The sequence below is a fragment of the Rhinichthys klamathensis genome, unplaced genomic scaffold (assembly GCF_029890125.1).
Source record: "Rhinichthys klamathensis goyatoka isolate OS25496 unplaced genomic scaffold, OSU_Roscu_1.1 h1tg000018l_1, whole genome shotgun sequence".
In the NCBI taxonomy this organism is placed as follows: Eukaryota; Metazoa; Chordata; class Actinopteri; order Cypriniformes; family Leuciscidae; genus Rhinichthys; species Rhinichthys klamathensis.
The window spans coordinates 3,252,194-3,271,982 of NW_026606569.1; the positions used below are offsets into that span (position 1 = coordinate 3,252,194).

General features: G+C 40.7%; 2 protein-coding genes across 3 annotated transcripts in view; both read right to left on the bottom strand.

Annotated features, from left to right (window-relative positions):
- The window catches only part of LOC130070402 (gastrula zinc finger protein XlCGF8.2DB-like), a 124,629-nt gene extending 109,149 nt beyond the window's left edge, over window positions 1-15,480 (bottom strand). Inside the window, exon 1 of one of the 2 annotated variants that reach the window (XM_056234783.1) lies at window positions 15,459-15,480. Coding sequence is in view for 1 of the 2 variants with exons in the window: in XM_056234788.1 (XP_056090763.1) it covers window positions 14,624-14,639 (16 nt within the window). In the remaining variant the exon portion in view is untranslated. Of the gene's footprint in view, window positions 1-14,623; window positions 14,683-15,458 lie in introns of those variants that run through there. The other variant, XM_056234788.1, reaches the window with a different exon arrangement.
- Window positions 8,029-14,694, bottom strand: LOC130070510 (gastrula zinc finger protein XlCGF8.2DB-like). The gene is made up of 2 exons (XM_056234928.1): window positions 14,624-14,694; window positions 8,029-8,979 (listed from the first exon to the last, which is right to left on the bottom strand). Exons 1-2 carry the CDS (start codon window positions 14,637-14,639, stop codon window positions 8,054-8,056), a joined length of 942 nt encoding a protein of 313 aa, XP_056090903.1. The 5' UTR covers window positions 14,640-14,694; the 3' UTR covers window positions 8,029-8,053.
- Window positions 15,481-19,789: the final 4,309 nt, after the last annotated feature.

Consider the following 19,789-nt stretch of genomic DNA (forward strand, 5'->3'; position numbering starts at 1 on the left):
TTCTCGTTTTGCTATTATGGAGAATATGAATTCTGAACTACACAGGTAATCATAAAACACATTAAATAACGTTAGTCACGCAATGCTGATGTTGTTAACATGAACAATTTGAGAACAAAGTAGGCTATAATTTGCACGGTTGCTGTAAATCGCGTTGATTAAATCTAACGATCGCTTGTCATGTCGAATGCTTTTCCCCCCTTAGTTGATCAGAACAAAAATGGATGTTACTTACTTGTTCAGAAGACATTTTCTTATGAAAATTCTTATGTTGGTCAAGCTTTCAAAAAGTGAATCTGTGATTCTGAATGACAGTATCCACACAGCGCGGTGACTGACAGCAGCACTCGCCTCAAAGCACTATGTTCATCCGCGCTGTTTCATGCCGATTTACAACCCACGTAAAGATGATAATTCCGCGAATCACTGCAGTTTCAGATTTCGAACAGAGATGGCGACAAAAAGGGAAAAAGCTATGGACTGCAGCTTAAACTAATGCACAGATAATCATGAGTTAATGTATGACTCATGAACTAAACCATTAATTAATTATTACTGCATCAGCAACTAATAAAGAGTCTATATGATTAATAGATTAAGTAATACATTAATTGATATTAATTCAATGTGTCATTGTGAATTAATTCCTTAATAACATATTTTATTACCTAATGATGTAAATGAATGTGTTAATTACCACAATTAGTCAAAGCTATGCACTTCCACTTCCAGTTGTCTGCTTTAATTAATCATTAGCTAATGATTTGCAAAGGTATCATTATGTTATGACTTTACTTGTTGAGGCACATAACTATTAACTAATTGTTAATAGCTTCCCCCTAAATTCAGAATGGTTACGTTATGTGAGACTGTCCAGATACACAACAAGTGGGATAAAAATACAAACCTCTATGACTGAATTACTCTCTTTTAAGGATCATAAAACAGTATCAGGCTAATTGTTATCACACACATTTTGAGCACTTTAAAGTGATGGATTCATTTATATCATGCATTGTACAAGTGCTCAGTGTTTCTAAAGATATATTCGCCACAAACTGCGACCTGTATCTTCTGCGACCTGTATCTAAAGGAACATTGCTCCTGCTGTCATGTGATCCGCGATTAGATGACGCCGACCATCTTAATCATCTTGTATTCCACAAAAAAATTACTTGTTTTCCATACAGAGACTCAGTTAGTGACTCATAAAGTGTCATATGAGCATTGTCAATATGAACTAGTTTACAGATAAATGGGAAACTCTAGTAGCATCCAGTGGTGGAAAGGTGCGTGGGGATTAAACCCAGCACAACAAACAGATTAGAAGAAATGTTTTACATTCACTTTCTTTCCATTTTAGCTGTTCTCTTACAGATCATGGCAGTCGCGTTACCTCACTAGGTGGCCGCACCAATTTCAAATGTTAGTTTGGTTTCTTGATATTTACTTTTGCCACTTTTTTTGTCAAACCACAACCCTGTTATTTGGCACACTACTCCAAAAGAACACTAGACTCTAAAAACATACGTGTTGTAAATAACACACTCGCTGTGTACCAATTCAGGGGCTGCATCCTTTGAAGGATCACCGAAACTTGTTTAAGTGGAAGGTATAGATGATTGGGTCACCGCGGCACGACGAAGGCTGTCTCAATACAAAAGCTTCTTCAAATGCAGCCAACAAATGCATTCTTCGATCAACAACAACGTAAATAGTAGCCCAATTCATGGACACTGACTGTAGGCTGCATTTGAAGGACCCTTCAAATTGGGACAGCCTTCGTCGCGCCACGTGATTTTTAATTTTTTTTTACTTCAGAAGTTCTCACATTCAGTTGATCTAGAACAAGTGTTTAATCTCCTGAACTCCATGTAGCAGCAACACGTGTGGATCTTCTTCACATTAAGACCCACAACATACATGTGAGGAACAAACTTTCCATGATTCTTTAGTTACCGTTGGATTTTAACAGAGAATAAGACTAGTTGATGCTGCTAGTGAACATTGTTTGTTACTTATAGCTAAATAATACTGATCTCATAAATCACAAATATATATTTTTTAATAGAAATAATGCTTACTCTGTTTAATGACTGGTAAGAAATATTTTTGGCCTGTACATTTTCTTAGTTAACTCGCCCCACGAGGACTGGCCTCTCACGCTACTCACACTTATATGTAACAGACATAGGACAGTAGCCGCTTGTGCATGTAAACCTTACTCCCCTGATCTCTCAGTCTTTAGCCTCCTAGTTAGAGTGCCCGCCTCCCATGAGGATGGGCCCAGGTTTGAGTCTGACATAGAGCGGGCGGTGCGAACTGGAGGGGCTACAGTGGTGCCGTGACCCGTATGGGAGTGAGGTTTAGGGGTGAGGGTAACTAGGGTTGGGAATCGTAAGAAATTTTCCGGTTCCGGTTCCGCCTAACGATTCCGGTTCCATTAAAATTATTTAACAACTAATAAATAAATAGTGGTAAGGAAAAATGCACAATACTCAACTCAAACAATCCTTTTTGTGTTTATTACTTACTGTCAAATGAATTTACAGGCTGGCAATGTCAAAAAACAACAACATATATTAGAGTATTTAGCAATTTTTGCAATTTTTTTTTTTTTTTTTACAATTTTTCTGAAGGAAAATCAACATATCTGCTTTCTCTGGGAGAATTCGGGACCTCTCCTGGCTTATTGTGTCTCCAGCAGTGGACAATACCCTCTCTGAAGGAGTAGAAGATGCTTGGACAGACATGTATGATTCAGACAGGTGAAACAGAACAGGCAATGCCTCTCTCGTCTCCCACTACCAAACAGCAGGGTCTTCATAGGTGGGGATTTAGGACATGTCTTTGTAGAAAATAAGCTCTCTGTCAACTCTCTCATCAACTGACAAGCCACTGCCAGTAGGATTTGGAAGCACAATCCCCTGCAGAGCTTTATCCTCCTTTTCAAACAGAACTGCCAATGGACACTTTTTTACTTTCTTGCAAGGCACTTCCTAAAAAGCAAGAAAATTAGTGTTAGTTAGTTAGTAGTAATATGAACAATATATATCCTTGTCAACAACACCAGACAATGTATCTTTATCATTGTGAGTTTGCATTCACCTTTGAAGTGTTGTCCTGTTCTTGCTCATGGCCTTTTTCCCTTTCCTGCTCTTCTGACACCTCCTTTAGAGAGAGCTTTGCATTAGAAGCAGACATTCACAGTATACATTGTTCCCTGTGTGTGTTTGTGTGAAAGAAAACAACAATACCTTGTTTTGTGCCATTACTGCAGCCAGTTTCACCCTCTCCCAAATGTTGTCTGCAAGTAGCTTATTTTTGAAGCGTGGATCCATCACTGTAGCCTCTTCAAGGAAGTGCTTGATGTCCTCATTCTTTAAGATAAAGATAATAAATTCAAAACAAGTAATCTGTAAACGGTACTGAAGCACTAAGCAGTAATCTGTACTTGGTATTTCATGATTATCATCATCATCATCATGAAATAACAAGTGGTAGCTGGGTAGTGCATTTTACTGGCTGCTGTACCTGGTACCGCTTGGACAGATCTTCCCAAACCTTTTTCTTGAATTCCAGCCGCAAAGAGTGTGTCATTCTCTTAAACTTGAAAGTGTTCTTCAAGTTTCTGGAGGATAGGAAGGACTTGGCCACAGGTTGGAGTACTGTCACTCGATACACATAGAGTCAGTGGCGTGCACAGACCTCCTCAGGGGCAGGGGCGGAGGGACCAAAAAGGGCACAAATTTTTTTTAATATTTAATTTAACAGTACCTGCATTTTTATTCTCTCTATTCAGCCAACTTGTGAGAGGGATGCTTCCTTTGGCTGCATCATAGAGTTCCTTGATTTTTATTTTTTTATTCTTTCTTTCCTTGGCATTCTAAGAAAATATGTTTTTACAATTATTAGAATGCATAACACATCAAATGAAAATAGGGAAATTATGATAATATTACCAAATATTATTTACTTTACCAAACAAAACAGTGAGAATCAAGAAGGTAAAATTAATAATTTTATGTAAAACTAATTTTTAGTTTTGTTGATGTTGTAAACTTAATGTATGTATGTATTATATGTATGAAAGACTGTGTTAGCTATCATGAATCAGTAACACTTTACAGTAAGGTTTCATTAGTTAAATTAGTTAGCATTAGCTAATAATGAACTGCACTTCTACAGCATTTATTAATCTTAGTTAATATTAATTTCAGCATTTACTAAAACATTAAAATCAAAAGTTGTATTTGTTATCATTAGTTAATGCACTGACTGTGACATAACATGAATAAACAATTAACAGTTGTATTATTAACTAAGATACAGTAACAAATGTGTTGCTCATGGTTAGTTCATGCTAGTTCATACATGAGTAATGAACAAATAACCCTTATTGTAAAGCGACTATGAAATCAAAGATAAAAGTTCCTTACAATTTAGAGTTGGACATTGACTTAAGATTTCATTTAACTAGATGTATTTCCCCTTGCACTTTTATTCCTTGGATAAAAACGAAAAACATTGTCACTCAGAATGCGTCTGAAATCGAGTTATACTTTTATTATAGTTAAGAATAACTCGCTTGCTGCCGCGACTTTTAGAGTAGCATGGTGATCGTATGATAAATGTAATTTTCCGTATTAGCTTTAACGTTACCTGCTGCTCGTTTGAAGACTCGCACGAACTGCTGCGTAGTGCGTACCAGAAGAACCGTTAAATGCGTACGAGGCGCTGCAAAGGAAACTCCGCCTACCACTTCTCCGCCAAAAAAGTTTTTATATAATATTTGTTTGTATTATTATTGTTAGTGGCAAGGGTGTAAGTGTATTGTTATTTATTATAATATTTATAATAATTATTATTATTATTTACAATGATCAGAAAAGGGCACAATACATTTTGAGACAAAAGGGGCAGGGGCTTGAGCCCCCCCAAAGCAGGATGGCAGGATTTTGCTCAAGAAATCTGTCTATCATTAGATAGAGTGAATTCCAGTGCGTTCTGACGTCCAGGATTACTTTATGCTGTGGGAGGTCTGAAAAGCATTTAATAAAACTTAATTCATAAAATAAAATAATAATAAAATAAAACTCATTATTTAATAATATTAAATGACTTACTAAGGAGATGTTGCTTCTCTTGCAAAACAGTCTTGGCCATTGAAGATCTCTTCAGCCATACAATGACACTTCGGACACGAGCACACCATCGAGAAACAGAGTCAATTGAATAGATTTTCTGTGCAGCAATGTTCAGTGTATGTGCAAAGCATGCCATTTTTTTAAGCTGGAGTCTACTGACAGCTACATTCATGTTTGCAGCATTGTCCACCGTGACTGCAACTAATTTCTCCCTAACTCCAAACTCTTCCAAAATTGTCTCTATTTCGTGGGCAACATTAGGACCTGTCTGAACGTCATAGACTGCTTTACTTTTTAGGACTGTTTGTTTCATTTTCCCCTCACTAACAAAATGTAGTGTGACTGTAATGTAGTGGTCCTGTGTAATGCTGGTCCATCCATCACTTCTAATTGCTGCACTGTGGATGTTTTTCAGAGCATCAATTACATTCTGCTTTTCAGTGTCATACCAAGCAGGAATAAGCTGGTCGGCTAAACAGTCCCTAGAGGGTGGGTGGTATTTGGGGTTAAGACACTTGGTCATCTCCCTAAAATGAAGAAAAAATGGAAATTAAATATTAAAAATAAATATTATGTTTAAATGAACATGTCTTATACATTTTCTCTCTGTCTTATACATTTTCTCTCTGTCTTTGCATAAAACCTAGTTATAAATTATATTTATGAGTTATTTTTTTTTTTACAGTATATTAATTTACAAGTTATAAATAGTAATTCAGTTAACTTTATAATAAATGGTAGTTCAGCTGCATGCATGTGCCTAAACACTTACCTAAACCATGGGGACTCAACGGTGGAAAAAGGATGTAAACCTTTCACTATAAACCGTGTAACAGCCCTGTGGCACTCATTTATTCTCTCTGTCGTCATTTTTCCTTTACTCGCTAAAGTAAACGGAGTTACAGTCTCTGACGTTCCAGGGGCGGGTGTGGGTGTGGCGCGTTGTGTGGTATCCGCACTTGGCGCGCTATGTTTAACATCTGAAGAAAAAAAAACGTAAATAATATTGATATGGTAGGTATAGTTTATTACTACTGAAATAATACATTTACCCATGTATGAATTCCTACCTGGCGATGGGGACATGCAAGGTGCAGATGTCTTCCTTAAACAGTCGAAAACATTGCATGTTTTGAGGTTGATTCCGTGGCGCTGTTGCAAATGTTTAGTCATATTGCTAGTACAGCCTCCTTTGCATGTTATTAGCTTGTCACATGTGTTACATTTTGCTTCATCATCATTTAATCTTTCGAAATGAATCCACACTTTTGACTTTCTCTTCGCCATGCTGGTCAACAAGAAAATATCTCGCGCAAGGCGTAAATGAATGAATGAGTAGCGTCGCGTCGCGTGTGAGTGAACGTTGAGAGGTGTGTGTGTTTGTGTGAGAGAGTGCGTTAATTGGTTGCGCTGCTGGAAGTTGCGGACAACGTAATTGATATTCATGAGGTGAGATATAGCTATTAAAGGATACGCTCCCAGCGCTTCGCAGTTCGCACACACATTGCACAAGAACCGTTTTCGGAACCGAAACGTAGTAACTTTACACGGTTCCGGTATTTTTCAAAAAACAGAATCGGTTCTGCATAAGAACCGGTTTTCGGTTCCCAACCCTAAGTGTAACAGACATAGGCTAGTGAGAGCTGTGTGTGTAAAACTCACTCGCCAGGGGCCCGTTCTTCGTATGTCGCTAACTCACTTAGCTGGATTTGATTGTTGGCGATTTGGGATGATCTTGGATTGTTTGGTTCTTCGACGCTCATCCTGGACTTGCTGTCATAGCAACACACTCTACAACACGGTTCCTCAGAGACATCGGATTCAGCGGCCAAGAGTTGCGTCGCGCAGTAAAGAACTTATCTGAAGCAGCAGAAAGGAGCACCAACTGGCTGTGGTTGAGACGGAAAGATTCTAGCTGGCTGTGTACAAGCCGCCACGCTACGGTTTCGTAGAATTCTTGAAAAACTTGAAGAGTCTGTTGGTTTATTTGTATAGGTTGTATATTATTTACAGTCATTACGTTCCTGTGTATATTGCGTGAATGACGGGTGGTTGGGCAGATATTGTGTTTTTGCGGTAGGTGGTATCCCATCCGTAACCGTTGCCACTGAAACTGCATATTAACGCACCAGTGGGGCTCGACAGCCTTAGTCAAACGGGTTGGCGCGTATGGTCGGGTTGCGGAGAGATTGTGAGATTGTGGTTAGGTCTCAGCAGCAGGAGGGATGTAGAGGTCAGTAAGCTGGGCTGAGTTGAGTGGGGGACGGAGGGGGGTGACTCTGGGACGCCAGAGTCACTGTTGAGCCCTCTTGAGGTGTCGTGGGCTAGTCGACGAAACACTGAGGACGGAAGGTGCCCACTTGAAGACCCTAGAGATGTCCCCTACTCGGCTCAATCCAGACGGTTGTGGTGCTGGTCCACTGGGGAGACCACACTGTAGTTGCAGCCGTCGTGTGTGCTGACGCGCCAAGTACACTGCTGCCGTTAACGCCGGACAGAAGGGGAGTCACACCACCATATGGAAAGAAGCGTAAATGGGTGGAGAAGCATAGTTTACTGTAAAGCTACGTCTTAGTGTTGCTTACCTTGGCGAAAGCCGAGTACAAATCAGCATGAAGTTTTAACATATACTCTCGTGTAATGGAAATCTATAGATTTATTGTTCATCTCTGTGTGACAAGTATTCGCTGAGTTTTGTTTAGTTTTTGTGAAGCGCTACAGAAAAAAAGTTCACAGAGACAGTTTGTTTTCTTTATTTTACAAGAGCACAATGTTATGTTTTGACTGTAAGTGGACTAAAATAATAAAAGAAGACCATTTTTATCTATAAGACCATACATGTTAGAGTCTTCTAGGTAGATTTATTTACTACGTGAAAAACAACAACAGCAGAATGCTCTGCCGTGTTAGTCAACCACAGAGGGTTCAGGTGTCCTTTTTGGTGTCCGTTTAGAAAAATGTTCCCCACTTCTTGAGTGAATTCTCAAGTGGCAATTAAGGGATATTTTATATTTGAAACTCTTTCCACACTGATCACATGTGAAGGGCCTCTCTCCATTGTGAATTCTAGAGTGGACGTTAAGGTTTCCTTTATCACTGAAGCTCTTTCCACACAATTTGCAGGTAAAAGGCTTCTCTCCAGTGTGAATTCTCATGTGGCTGTCAAGATGTCCTTTTTGAGTGAAACTCTTTCCACACTGTTGGCAGGTAAAAGGCTTCTCGCCAGTGTGAATTCTCATGTGGCCATTATGGTGATATCTATCATTGAAGCTCTTTCCACACAATTTGCAGGGAAAAGGCTTCTCTCCAGTGTGATTTCTCATGTGTTTTTTAAGGTATGCTTTTCCAGCAAAGCTCTTTCCACACTGTTGGCAGGTAAAATGCTTCTCTCCAGTGTGAATATTCATGTGGGCTTTAAGGTATCCTTTTTCAGTAAAGCTCTTTCCACACGGTTTGCAGGTAAAAGGCTTCTCTCCAGTGTGAATCCTCATGTGGCCTTTAAGGTGATATCTATCATTGAAGCTCTTTCCACACTGTTGGCAGGGAAAAGGCTTCTCTCCAGCGTGAATGTTTACATGCCTGTTAAGGCCGGTTTTGTTGGTGAAATTCTTTCCACACTGATTACATCTGTATCGATTTGCTCCAGTATGAATTTTCACGTGGAATTTAAGGTGTCGTTTTTCAGTGAAACTCGTTTTTTGTGAGGAAATCTTTTTAGTCTGTGAGCAAGTAAAAGAGTTTTCTCCATTTGTGAAATCATGATGTTTCCCATAGTGATCTTTCTCTTCCATTTCATTTAGTTCTTGACTCTCCACTTTCAGTGCCATCAGATCTAAAATAGACAAATACAAGTTAACCCCAGTTTAATGGCACAACAACAACATACATCAATACAAATTTAAGGCATTAAAAACAAACACATGTATGCTAGATCCTATAACCACTAAGCTACTGAAAGAGGTGGTTCAGAAAATGCTCTCAATATTTGTAACCCTTTACTTACTATAGGACACGTTCCAAACTCTTTTTTTTTCATCATGTTTGAATTCTGTGTGTTCAGGAAACTGCCAAATGTATTATGGAAGTGATTTGGAATGCGAGTAATGCACTGGTAAAACATTTAAGTCACTGTTTGCATCATTGCAAACATGTGCTTTTAAGACTATGACAGTGAGTTCCACAAGGCGAAAGAAGGGTGGACCAAACTGTGTGTGCCACCTTTGCTGTCAACAGCCAATCACAGCACTGGAAGTGAAAAGCACCAAATTGCAATCCTCCTCATCGGACGAGGATAAATGTACCCTTTCAAAAGACATTCCCAGAGTCTCCGGTCCATCCATTACGATGATAACAGACTAGGATATGATGGTGAAGAAATTTTCCCACCAGTTAATCGCCGTGTGTCAACACCAGTAACACCGGTATCAACGGTGCATTCATAACAGTGCAGATCAGAGTAAGCATTTTCAATTAATTCCTGAGCTTCCATAGGAATTAACTAAAAATCCTCACTCTGCTCCACGCCAGTGGACACACACCGTTATGAATGCCCGTGAGGCCATGCGCAGTGTACTTTCGAATTAGCGCCAATTCTGGGCCGACAATTGCTTGAAGGGTGGGTTCATTATTATTCTTAATGAAAAGCACAAACGACAAGAAAAACACAACTAATCCTCTATAGATTCCATTATCGGGTGACCCAGGATACCCAGACAAAACAAGATACAACTCAGTTGTTAGTTCCAAAGAGCCGCCGGGAAATGTTTTTTCAGACGGCTCACTAATCCGATGGCTGGGCATTTAGAGCAAGCAGCTACACTGAATCGCCTAATGACCCGATTTTTCTGGCCAGGCATTCACGAGAATGTGCGCAGGTGGTGCGCGTCTTGTCGTGAATGTCAGTTGGTGAATCCACCGGCCAACCGAAAAGCACCTTTGTGCCCCCTTCCATTAATAGAGGTCCCCTTTGAGAGGATTGCCATGGACCTCATCGGGCCGTTAGAACGATCCGCACGGGGGCATCGCTTTGCATTAGTTCTGGTGGATTATGCAACGCGATACCCCGAAGCAGTGCCGCTTCGCAACATTTCTGCTAAAAGTTTCAATTAATCTCCCGGGTGGGAATCCCGAAAGAGATTCTCACCGATCAGGGCACGGCGTTTATGTCACGCACAATTCGCGAACTATACGAATTATTGGGTATTAAATCGATTCGTACCAGCGTCTATCACCCACAAACAGACGGCTTGGTAGAACGATTTAATCGCACGTTGAAGTCCATGATTCGTAAGTTCGTACAGGAAGACGCCAAAAATTGGGATAAGTGGTTAGAACCCCTCTTGTTCGCTGTACGCGAGGTCCCCCAAGCCTCCACGGGGTTTTCCCCTTTCGAGCTGCTGTTTGGTCGCCAGCCCAACCGGGTGCTGGATGTACTTAGGGAAGCTTGGGAGGACGGACCTTCGAATAGCAAAAACGAAATTCAATACGTCCTGGACCTGAGAACAAAACTCCACACGTTGGGGCGGCTCTCTATGGAGAATTTGTTACAGGCCCAGGACAAACAAAGTCGGCTGTACAACAGGGGGGCTAAACTACGTAAATTTGCACCGGGAGATAAAGTGCTTGTATTGCTTCCCACATCCAGCTCTAAATTACTCGCCAAGTGGCAAGGACCGTTTGTGGTCACACGGCGAATCGGGGATCTCAACTATGAGGTCCTTCGATCAGATAGGGACGGAACACATCAGATTTACCACCTCAACCTGTTAAAAAAGTGGAATGAGGCGGAGTCAGCGATGCTGGCGACGGTAGTGAGTGGGGAGGAGGATCTCGGGCCAGAGGCGAATTCAAAGTCTCAATCCTCCGCTCTGGCCATTTGCGGAGACCACCTCTCACCATCCCAGATCGCTGAGATTCGAAACTTACAGACAGAGTTTGCTGATGTGTTCTCGCCCCTCCCTGGTCGAACAAACCTCATACAGCGTGGTTCAGCGAAGTCTGTAGCGGGAGAGTGAGGGCGGAGCCGAGCGGTGAGTAAGTGGGTCAAGTTCAAATGACAAACACCTGTTTGTGATTTCAGTAATTGGCGTGAGGAAACCGCATATAAGCGGGCTGCGCTGATAACGAGGGAGAGAGAGAGACTGGAAGCTCGTGCACGCTGACGATCGGGACGAAAGGTTTATGAAGCTGTGAACAGTGGAAAGAGTGCTGCCTCGTCGGTAACCTGAGAAGCTGTAGTCAGCGGGAAGAGTATTGCCTTACATGTGAAAATTGAGTGTTTTGTTTTGAGTTAATTCTGAGAGCGCAAGAAAGCGCTGTGCAAAGAGCATCATTAATAAAGTGCACAAGCTCCACTACTTGCCGACCCCGAGTCTCCTTCCATCACCCACACACGAACTCTGAGCTACATCACATCCATATTAAAATATCAAATCCAAAATATTGCCAAATAGGCCCTTTTAGAATTAGCTTTGAAACCAAATCTTTCACCAACGTCTTGTCAGTCAGCTCCTTGCTCTTGTAATAAATGAAATCTGACTACTTCATACCTGCCAACTTTTGAGTTTTGCTCGGCCTTGAGATTTGTTTAAAGGGGGGGGGGGGGGGGATTAGAGACGAGTGAGATTTGTTGACCGGGGGGGGGGGGGGGGGGGTGGTAGAGACGAGTGAGATTTGTTGACGGGGGAGGGGGGGGGGGTGTTAGAGACTCGCTCGCGCAAGGTCTCTCGCTCGCTCTACGCGGTTTGGAGCACAATCTCTGTCTCGCATGCACGCTCGCTCTAGATAACGGGAGATTTTTAACGAATTTGCGGTATAACTAGTCGATCACGAGTGGCTCAACAGGTAGATATATAGATAAACTCATCTTCCAGGCATTTGACCGCCCGGGTTGACACTTCAGCGTGAGAAATCGGGAGTGTGGCGTGTGAGCGTGTGAAACCAATCAAATGCGGGTGTCTCACGGCCAATGCGTGAGAGTTGCCAGCTATGCTACTGCTGCTGGTCTATGCTCCGACTCCCGTTCAGCTTATACTGCATTGAGCAGACACATTCAGCTTTTAATTAACAGATAGTCAAGTCAAGTCAAGTTGATTTAAATAGCGCTTTATACAACACATATAGCTTTAAAGCAGCTTTACAGTGATGAACGAGAAAATTATTCAATGATGCAAACATAAGTTCTTCTGTAAAGCAGCTCTAAAAAGAAAATAGTGTCATTATTCAGCTGACGTCAGTTCAGTGTCATTGGAGTTCTGTTAAAGGTGCAGTGTGTAACTTTTTTCAGCATCTATTAACAGAAATGCAATATGACATCCATAACTATGTGTTCAGTGGTGTATAAAGAACTTACTTAATAAACGTAATGTTTTTATTACCTTAGAATGAGGCATTTATATCTACATAGGCGCGGGAATCCCCTTCTATGAAGGTCGCCATATTGTGACGTCATGTTTCTACTGTAGCCGAGAGCGAACAAACAGCGTTACAGAGCGCGTTTCGTCACTACCTTGAAAGAGAAGCCGCAGGAAGCTAGAAGAAGCTAGTCATAAACACCGTGAGTAGTGACTTTTCCCTTGTCAGTAGTGTAAATAAGTAGTTGGATTGTTTCATGTAACTTAATTCTTCTCCCTCGCTGTGTTATGGCTTTGCTATGTGGGGGAGAATGTGCTGGTTAAGTTCGTGAGACAGCTGATTAGTAGGCTACTCTTGTCATTGACCGTAAAACAGTCACAGGAATCCCCAACCCGTCGATCTTGGAAGCATTTTAAGTCGATCGAGTTTCCAAAATCAGAGAAAAAAAGCCTATTGTGTGTAGTAAATGGTGTCTAGGGGATGCGGAGGCGCGCGCGTTACACAGTCAACGCGAGCAAGCAACGCGAGCGATGCGAGCTACACGCTCCTTTTCATAGTACGCAAGCAGACGCAAGCGTCACCAGCGATGCGTGAAATGCAATACACCGATCGCGCAACAGGGGGTAGTAGAGTCTAGAGTCGGGTCACGTGATATTCAGATCAAAATGGCAACTGAAGAGGAGTGCATATTGCTGATTTTACATCGGCGGCAACAAAGGATGTATACGAACAAGCTCGCATAACTTTTCCTCTTCGCCCGCCATTGTATTCAAATCTTCTTCTTCTGTAAACATAATAATATACCCTTTTATGTACATTACTTGCAATGTCGCCCCCACCGACAACGCATAGTATTGCGTGCATCGGCGCGTCGCGTATCAAAAACTAGGATGACACATTTGGCTACGCATTGACGCATAATGGCGGCCGAAGCGTAGCGATGTGTCGCCTTGCGCACGCGTATGCGTACCGATGCGTTGACTATGTAAGGGCCCTAAACCCTTGTTTATACTCGACGCGTCCGCACGAGTGCGAAGGTGCGCACGGCAAAAAATGACGCGTTGGGTGCGCAAGACTGGCAAGACCCCATTTTGCTTGGCTGTGTGCACAGCTTTTTTTGTAACAGCGCGCGCGACGCCGCATCCGAGGATGACCGACTTCAAGCCGAATCTGCCCGCGCATATAGGCTATGTCTCACCGCACCGGCTCGCAGTTTGCGCGTCTAAATTGCAAAGTTCATTGCAAAGTTTTTTTTGTTAAGGTTTTGTTTACTGTGTGTGATTTATTTAAAACAAAGTACGTTCATTGCAACGTTTTTTTTTGTTTTTTTTTTTTGTTAAGGATTCATTTAATGGAAAGCACATTCACTTCTAGTTGTCTTGCTGTTCATTTTAAATAAACGTAGAGCGAGTTGTCCTATAACAGACGAACAGTTATTCAACCGAACGTCTGGCTGCAATCTAAAAAAAAAAAAGGTTCGACTATCAGTCGACTACGGCTAAATCTAACGAATCAGATTCGACTATGAAAATCCTTAGTCGAAAACAGCCCTAGTTTTAATGTTATTCAAAATAATAGTTTTTAGGCTACTTCTGTATTATTTTGCCTTATTTAATGAAATGGAATTTCATGGAAGTCGGCTCTTCTCAGGTTGGAGGGTTCTATAATTGTGCATTTCATTTACTTAATATTTTCTTTTTTTCTCTTTTATGTTCTTGTTACGCTGAGAAAAGGGAATGTGCTCATACTCCGAGTGGATTGACATATTTCACACTTTTATGTATATTCCCAATAAATATATCTTTACATCAAAATAAGTAGATATTGGGTTTTTTAATGTTATTAAAAATAATTGTTTTAAGGCAACTTCTGTATTTGGCCTAATTTAATGCGTGACGTCGCAATAACAAATGTCCAACATGGAAGTCGGATCTTCTCGGGATGAAGTAGCATTTGTATTTTTCTGGTCATGTGATCTTAACATGTCTGTCCACATGAGGCGACCCGTGTCAAATATAACCACTTTATTTAGGACACTCTTCAAAAATATCACTCATTTCTGTAGAGCTGGACATTTTAATAAGGATCAAATGACTGAGTTCAGCTTTGAGAATGAAACCAACCTGTGTGTTCCTCCATTTCTTCTTGTTTCACACTGAAGGTTTCTTCAATCTTGAAGTCTTCACTCTCCTCTTTAATACACGGCATGTTTATAATGGATCTCAGTTGCTTCATCAGGAGTTTTTCTGTGTCTGGACACTGTCCTGTTTAATATGAGAAAAATTAACAGAAAGAAAAATAAATGCAAAATAAATCTTTGAGAGCGTCTCAATCAGATCTAGTTCAGTAGTTCAGTTCACTGGTAAGAGAGTCAGTCAGAGTGAGAGAGTTAATGGACTTAATTCACCTGATTAAAAAAAAAAAAAAACACTCCAAAACTATATTAGCCTACAAATTTTTTTGATAAAATAACAAAAAATTACACCGTTGGTTTATATTTAGACAATATAATTTTTACTATATTTATTTATTTGTAGATTACATTTAAAAGATTACAATAACTGCAGCTGGTTAGTAAAAGTTGTCGTTACTTGTTTGTGTTGGTCCGTGTTTGAGCTGTTTCGATCGAGTCGACACAGTGAATCATTCTGTATGGCGATTGATTGATTGATTGATTCAGTTGACTCTTGAGTTTCAAAAGCTCCGTTTCTCACATCACTACTTGCAAGTAGCGGGATTCATGTTTATGCTAAACTAATTCACGATATAGGGAGCGAAAAAAGACGCACCTTTTCTGCTACTCATTTGCTTAACTCGCACAAAAAAACGTTCAATAATGTTAGATAACTCATTATAATGTTACATTCAATATTAATTAACTCATTTTACATAACCTGTAAAAGATATTAAAATGATTCAACGGTTTGCATTAATTTAAACACTTTAAAATGCTTATACCTTTCTTCAGCCGAATCACAACATAATGCAGGAGCGCGGCGCAACCTTATGACGTCACATCTCCTCTCCAAAATAAAAGTCCTGAAAACAAAAGCGGAGTTGGTAAAATACATGTTTAAATTAATCTTAATCACTAATAACTATCACTTAAAAAGTCTAAACTACATCGAATATGTGAGATTCTGTAAATGGCACTTATAAATGTTTATGTGCAGAAAACATCTACAAGGAGTGGGGAACTTTTTTCAATAACAAACCAATTATTGATTGATGCATTTTGTGTGTGGAAAGATTGACATTTTTGTTTTTGATGAAGCTCTAATAAAAAAATAAAAGATCAGGGCCACAGACAAATAAATAAATAAATGCAACACCTATTTGGTAACATTTTGCAATATGTTATCAATTTTGCTAAATTAATGCAATTGTGCAAAATTAAATAACACAAATAGTTGTGTCCTCTGATTTATTTTCCTTATAGTGGATGAGTGTGGTGGAAATCTGTTTAACACACATGAACAACATCTATATTATTTTTGGTAACACTTTACAATGAGGTTTTATTAGTTACATTAGTTAGTTAACATGAACTAAGAATGAGCAATACTTCTACAGCAGTAATTAATCTTAGTTAATATTAATTTCAACATTCTTAAAATCAAATGTTGTATTTTTTAACATTAGTTAATGCACTGTGAACTAACATGAACAAACAATGAACAGCTGTGTTGTTAATAACTAACATTAACAAAGATGAATAAATACTGTACCAAATTTCTATGAGTCTCTGCACCTCCTCACAACTCCAAGTTTGTCTGCGAGCTGACATGAGGCTTAGGTGCTGAAGTGTAAACTGTCAACAAACATCCCATAATGCACAGCGCAGCTGACTAAGGCAGCTGGTTTTGTCAAAAAAATCCCAGTTCTATAGGCAGTTGGTTCTGTCCAACCACTTCTTCAAGGAGGTCTCAGTATGCTTGTTTGGTTCTTTTGGTTTGATTCACACCTGCTTGCCTGCATACAATGACTGTTATGCAGGCATACCAGGCTGACATTTTTATGATCTATATGAGGGCAAGGAACCTACACCAGAAGATATTGCTGAGCTTTGTAGGGCCGCAGACTTGTCTCTCCGCATTACCAAGGAGACGGCCCGCGCCATCAGCCGCTCCATGGCAGCTATGGTAGTCACGGAGAGACATTTATGGCTAAACCTGTCGGATATCAAGGAAAAAGACAGGGATTTTCTCCTTGATGCCCCGATTTCGCCCTCTGGCCTGTTTGGCAACGCTGTTAGTGAAGAAACAGTCTGCGGCCTTCAAGAATATCTCCCTCGCCGCTCGAGATCTAAGAAGGCTGACTCCAGTGGGTATCCTCAGCCGTCAGCAAGCTCCTCATACTAGCAGGTACAGAAAGAGAGCGTCGCTTCGAGCGCTCCCCCTCAAGGACCTTAGGGGCACAGGCGACGCTTTCCCCCGAAGTCTTCTGAAAAGAAGGTCGATCTGAGGACCATCCTTCAAGCTAAGAGGGCTTGGGGAAAAAGGTCCTAGCTGTGCTACTCGGAGCCCTCAGGAAGCCAGTGTCTGTATCCCGCCGTCCAGTACGCTTCGGGACACATTGGTTTCCACCGAACGCATGTAGCTCAGTCTGCCCCAAGGGCTTGTGGCCAAGCAACATTCGCGCCCGCACATCGAGAATAATTTTCGACCAAACCCTGCCAGACACCCACTGCCAGACAGGGGATCAAGGACGAATTTCGAAGAACACCCGAAATCACCTAAAACACCTCGAGAGCCTCAATCAGCCTCAAATAAGATCCGAGGACTGGTTTGTCATGATAGATATAAAAGACGCATACTTCCACATATCCATCCTTCCATCTCACAGGAAGTTCCTACGGTTCCAATATCAGGTTCTTCTGTTCGGCCTGGGTCTCTCCGGGTTTGTTGAGGATCAGTGCCAATGTCGATGAGGCCTTCACAGGGGAGAGTCTAGTTGACACTATCTCTGCCAGTGTTTCCCTTACAATGTTTTTCAGCGCCTCTGCAAAATCTTCCCATGATCAGTAATATCACAACATTCACTTACACACCTAAAAACCCTGAGACACGGCGACCGGCGGCGCTGCTAATGCAGTGGCTCTGAAAGTGACCCGTATCCGATTTTTGCATTTACACTATACACTGCTGAAACTACCAAATGTAGACGTTCTGACCCGGAAAGGGAAGTAAAACAGCACGAAATACAATGGATGCAGATGCGAATAAAATTATCCAGTGTTTTGCTTTCCACAATATTTTTAAAAGTCATAAAGCTTTTTATCTTACGGTGGCACTGTAGCCACGAGCACTTAAAACCGTGCCTCCCCATATCTCGTGAAATGTCTTCAAACACGGATTTATTTCTGTAACAACCCTGCATTTTTGCCTGCACTGTCTCTTCGCCCCAAACACTCAAAAGACATGAAACCTCCGCATTGCTCCACTCTGTGTATCCTTCGTCCTCCATCGCGCCTATAATAAGTCATGTGATCTCAGCTGGTGGTGTCCACCTGAGTTGACGTCACTTTTTTAATGATGTACAACTCGCATTTACTGGGGAATATCCGATTTGTCGGCTTACATGGCAGACACAAATGCACATATCCGATTCATATCCGATTTATTGCCACATATGAGTGAGGCCTGAATCCGATCTGAGAAAATCGGAATCCATGCATTTTTTTCTGCTTACACGTTCATGGGTCATATCCGATCTGTGCCACATGAGAGGAAAAAATCGGATTTGGGTCACTTGAACCATGCAGTGTAAATGGGGCCTAAGAACACTCCTTGTCAAGTCGAACAAACAGAGCAAGCTTTCAACATGGAATATATTCCTGAGGCAGATGTAGTGAGAGTGATTAGATCTCTTAGGCCATCTCGAGCGAAAGATGTCATTGGAATGAACACTGTTATGTTGAAAGAGCTCTCTGAATTATTAGTATACCCAATTACGAAAATTGTTAACCTTTCAATTGCTCAGGGATTGTTTCAAATGTGTGGAAGTTGGCTGCAGTTTTTCCTGTGTTCAAAGGAGGTGATCGTTTGTCCATCTGTAACTATAGACCTATTAGTATCCTCCCGGTGGTTTCCAAGGTGGCTGAAAAACTTGTCTCAGAACAAATGATAAATCATTTAAATACCAGTTCCTACTCTCTACATCCAAATCAATTTGGCTTCCGTATTAATCATTCAACAGAAACAGCCAATTGCTATTTCGTGGACAAAGTTAAGTCACAGTTGGATCGAGGAGGGGTTGTTGGTGCTGTCTTCTTAGATTTAAAAAAAGCATTTGACACCATTAATCACAGAGTTCTTTTATCTAAGTAAAAAAAAAAAAAAAATTTGATACAGGCACTATTAAATGGGATGAATCTTATTTAACACATCTGACTCAGTTCATTAGAGTTAGGAATCATCAATTGAGGGTAATTTCCTTATCTGCAGTGGTCCCACAGGGCTCTATTTTGGGTCCACTTTTATTTTCATTGTATGTAAATGACTTGCCAAATGTTTGTCCTAATGTCAATACCCAAATGTATGCAGATGACACAGTAATCTTTGTACATGCTAACAGTGCAGCTCAAGCTGCTGATCTGCTATCAAAATCAATGCAAAAGATCACAGAATGGTTAAATCACAATTGTCTTCAACGGAATGTATCCAAAACTGTATGTATGTTTTTAAGTAAATCTAAAACCCGCTGTGTAGAACATGTATAGTCGTAGCAGCGGAGAGACTACAAGTCGTCTCAGAGTTTAAATATCTTGGAGTTTACATAGATAACAATCTTACTATTAAATTACACATTAAGAAGGTTTGTAATCACATTAAGTACAACCTGGCAAATTTTAGATATGTCCGTAGCTGCATGTCAAAAAGGGCCGCTATGATGTTCATGCACTCCATGATTTTATTTCATATCACCTATTGTTTGACAATCTGGTCACAAGCTAGCAACACTTCTCTTAAACCATTACTATCCCTATATAATAAAACTGTTAAAGTACTCGATAGGAAATCCATATTATCATCATTGTCATGTTTTAAAAAAAATATAATCTATTGAATTTCAAAAACTTGATTATATATGCAGATCTCTGTCTTGTGTTCAAAATTCAGCATGGACTGGCTCCTCCTGTATTGCACCAGTTTGTGAGCACGGCACCAAATGCTCTCAGATCTACAAGGAGTGCAGCAAGAGGTGACTGCATTGTTCCGTTAAGGAAGAGTGCGTTTGGTCAAACAGCTTTTTCAGTAAGGGCTGCTTGTGAATGGAATCTCATTCCA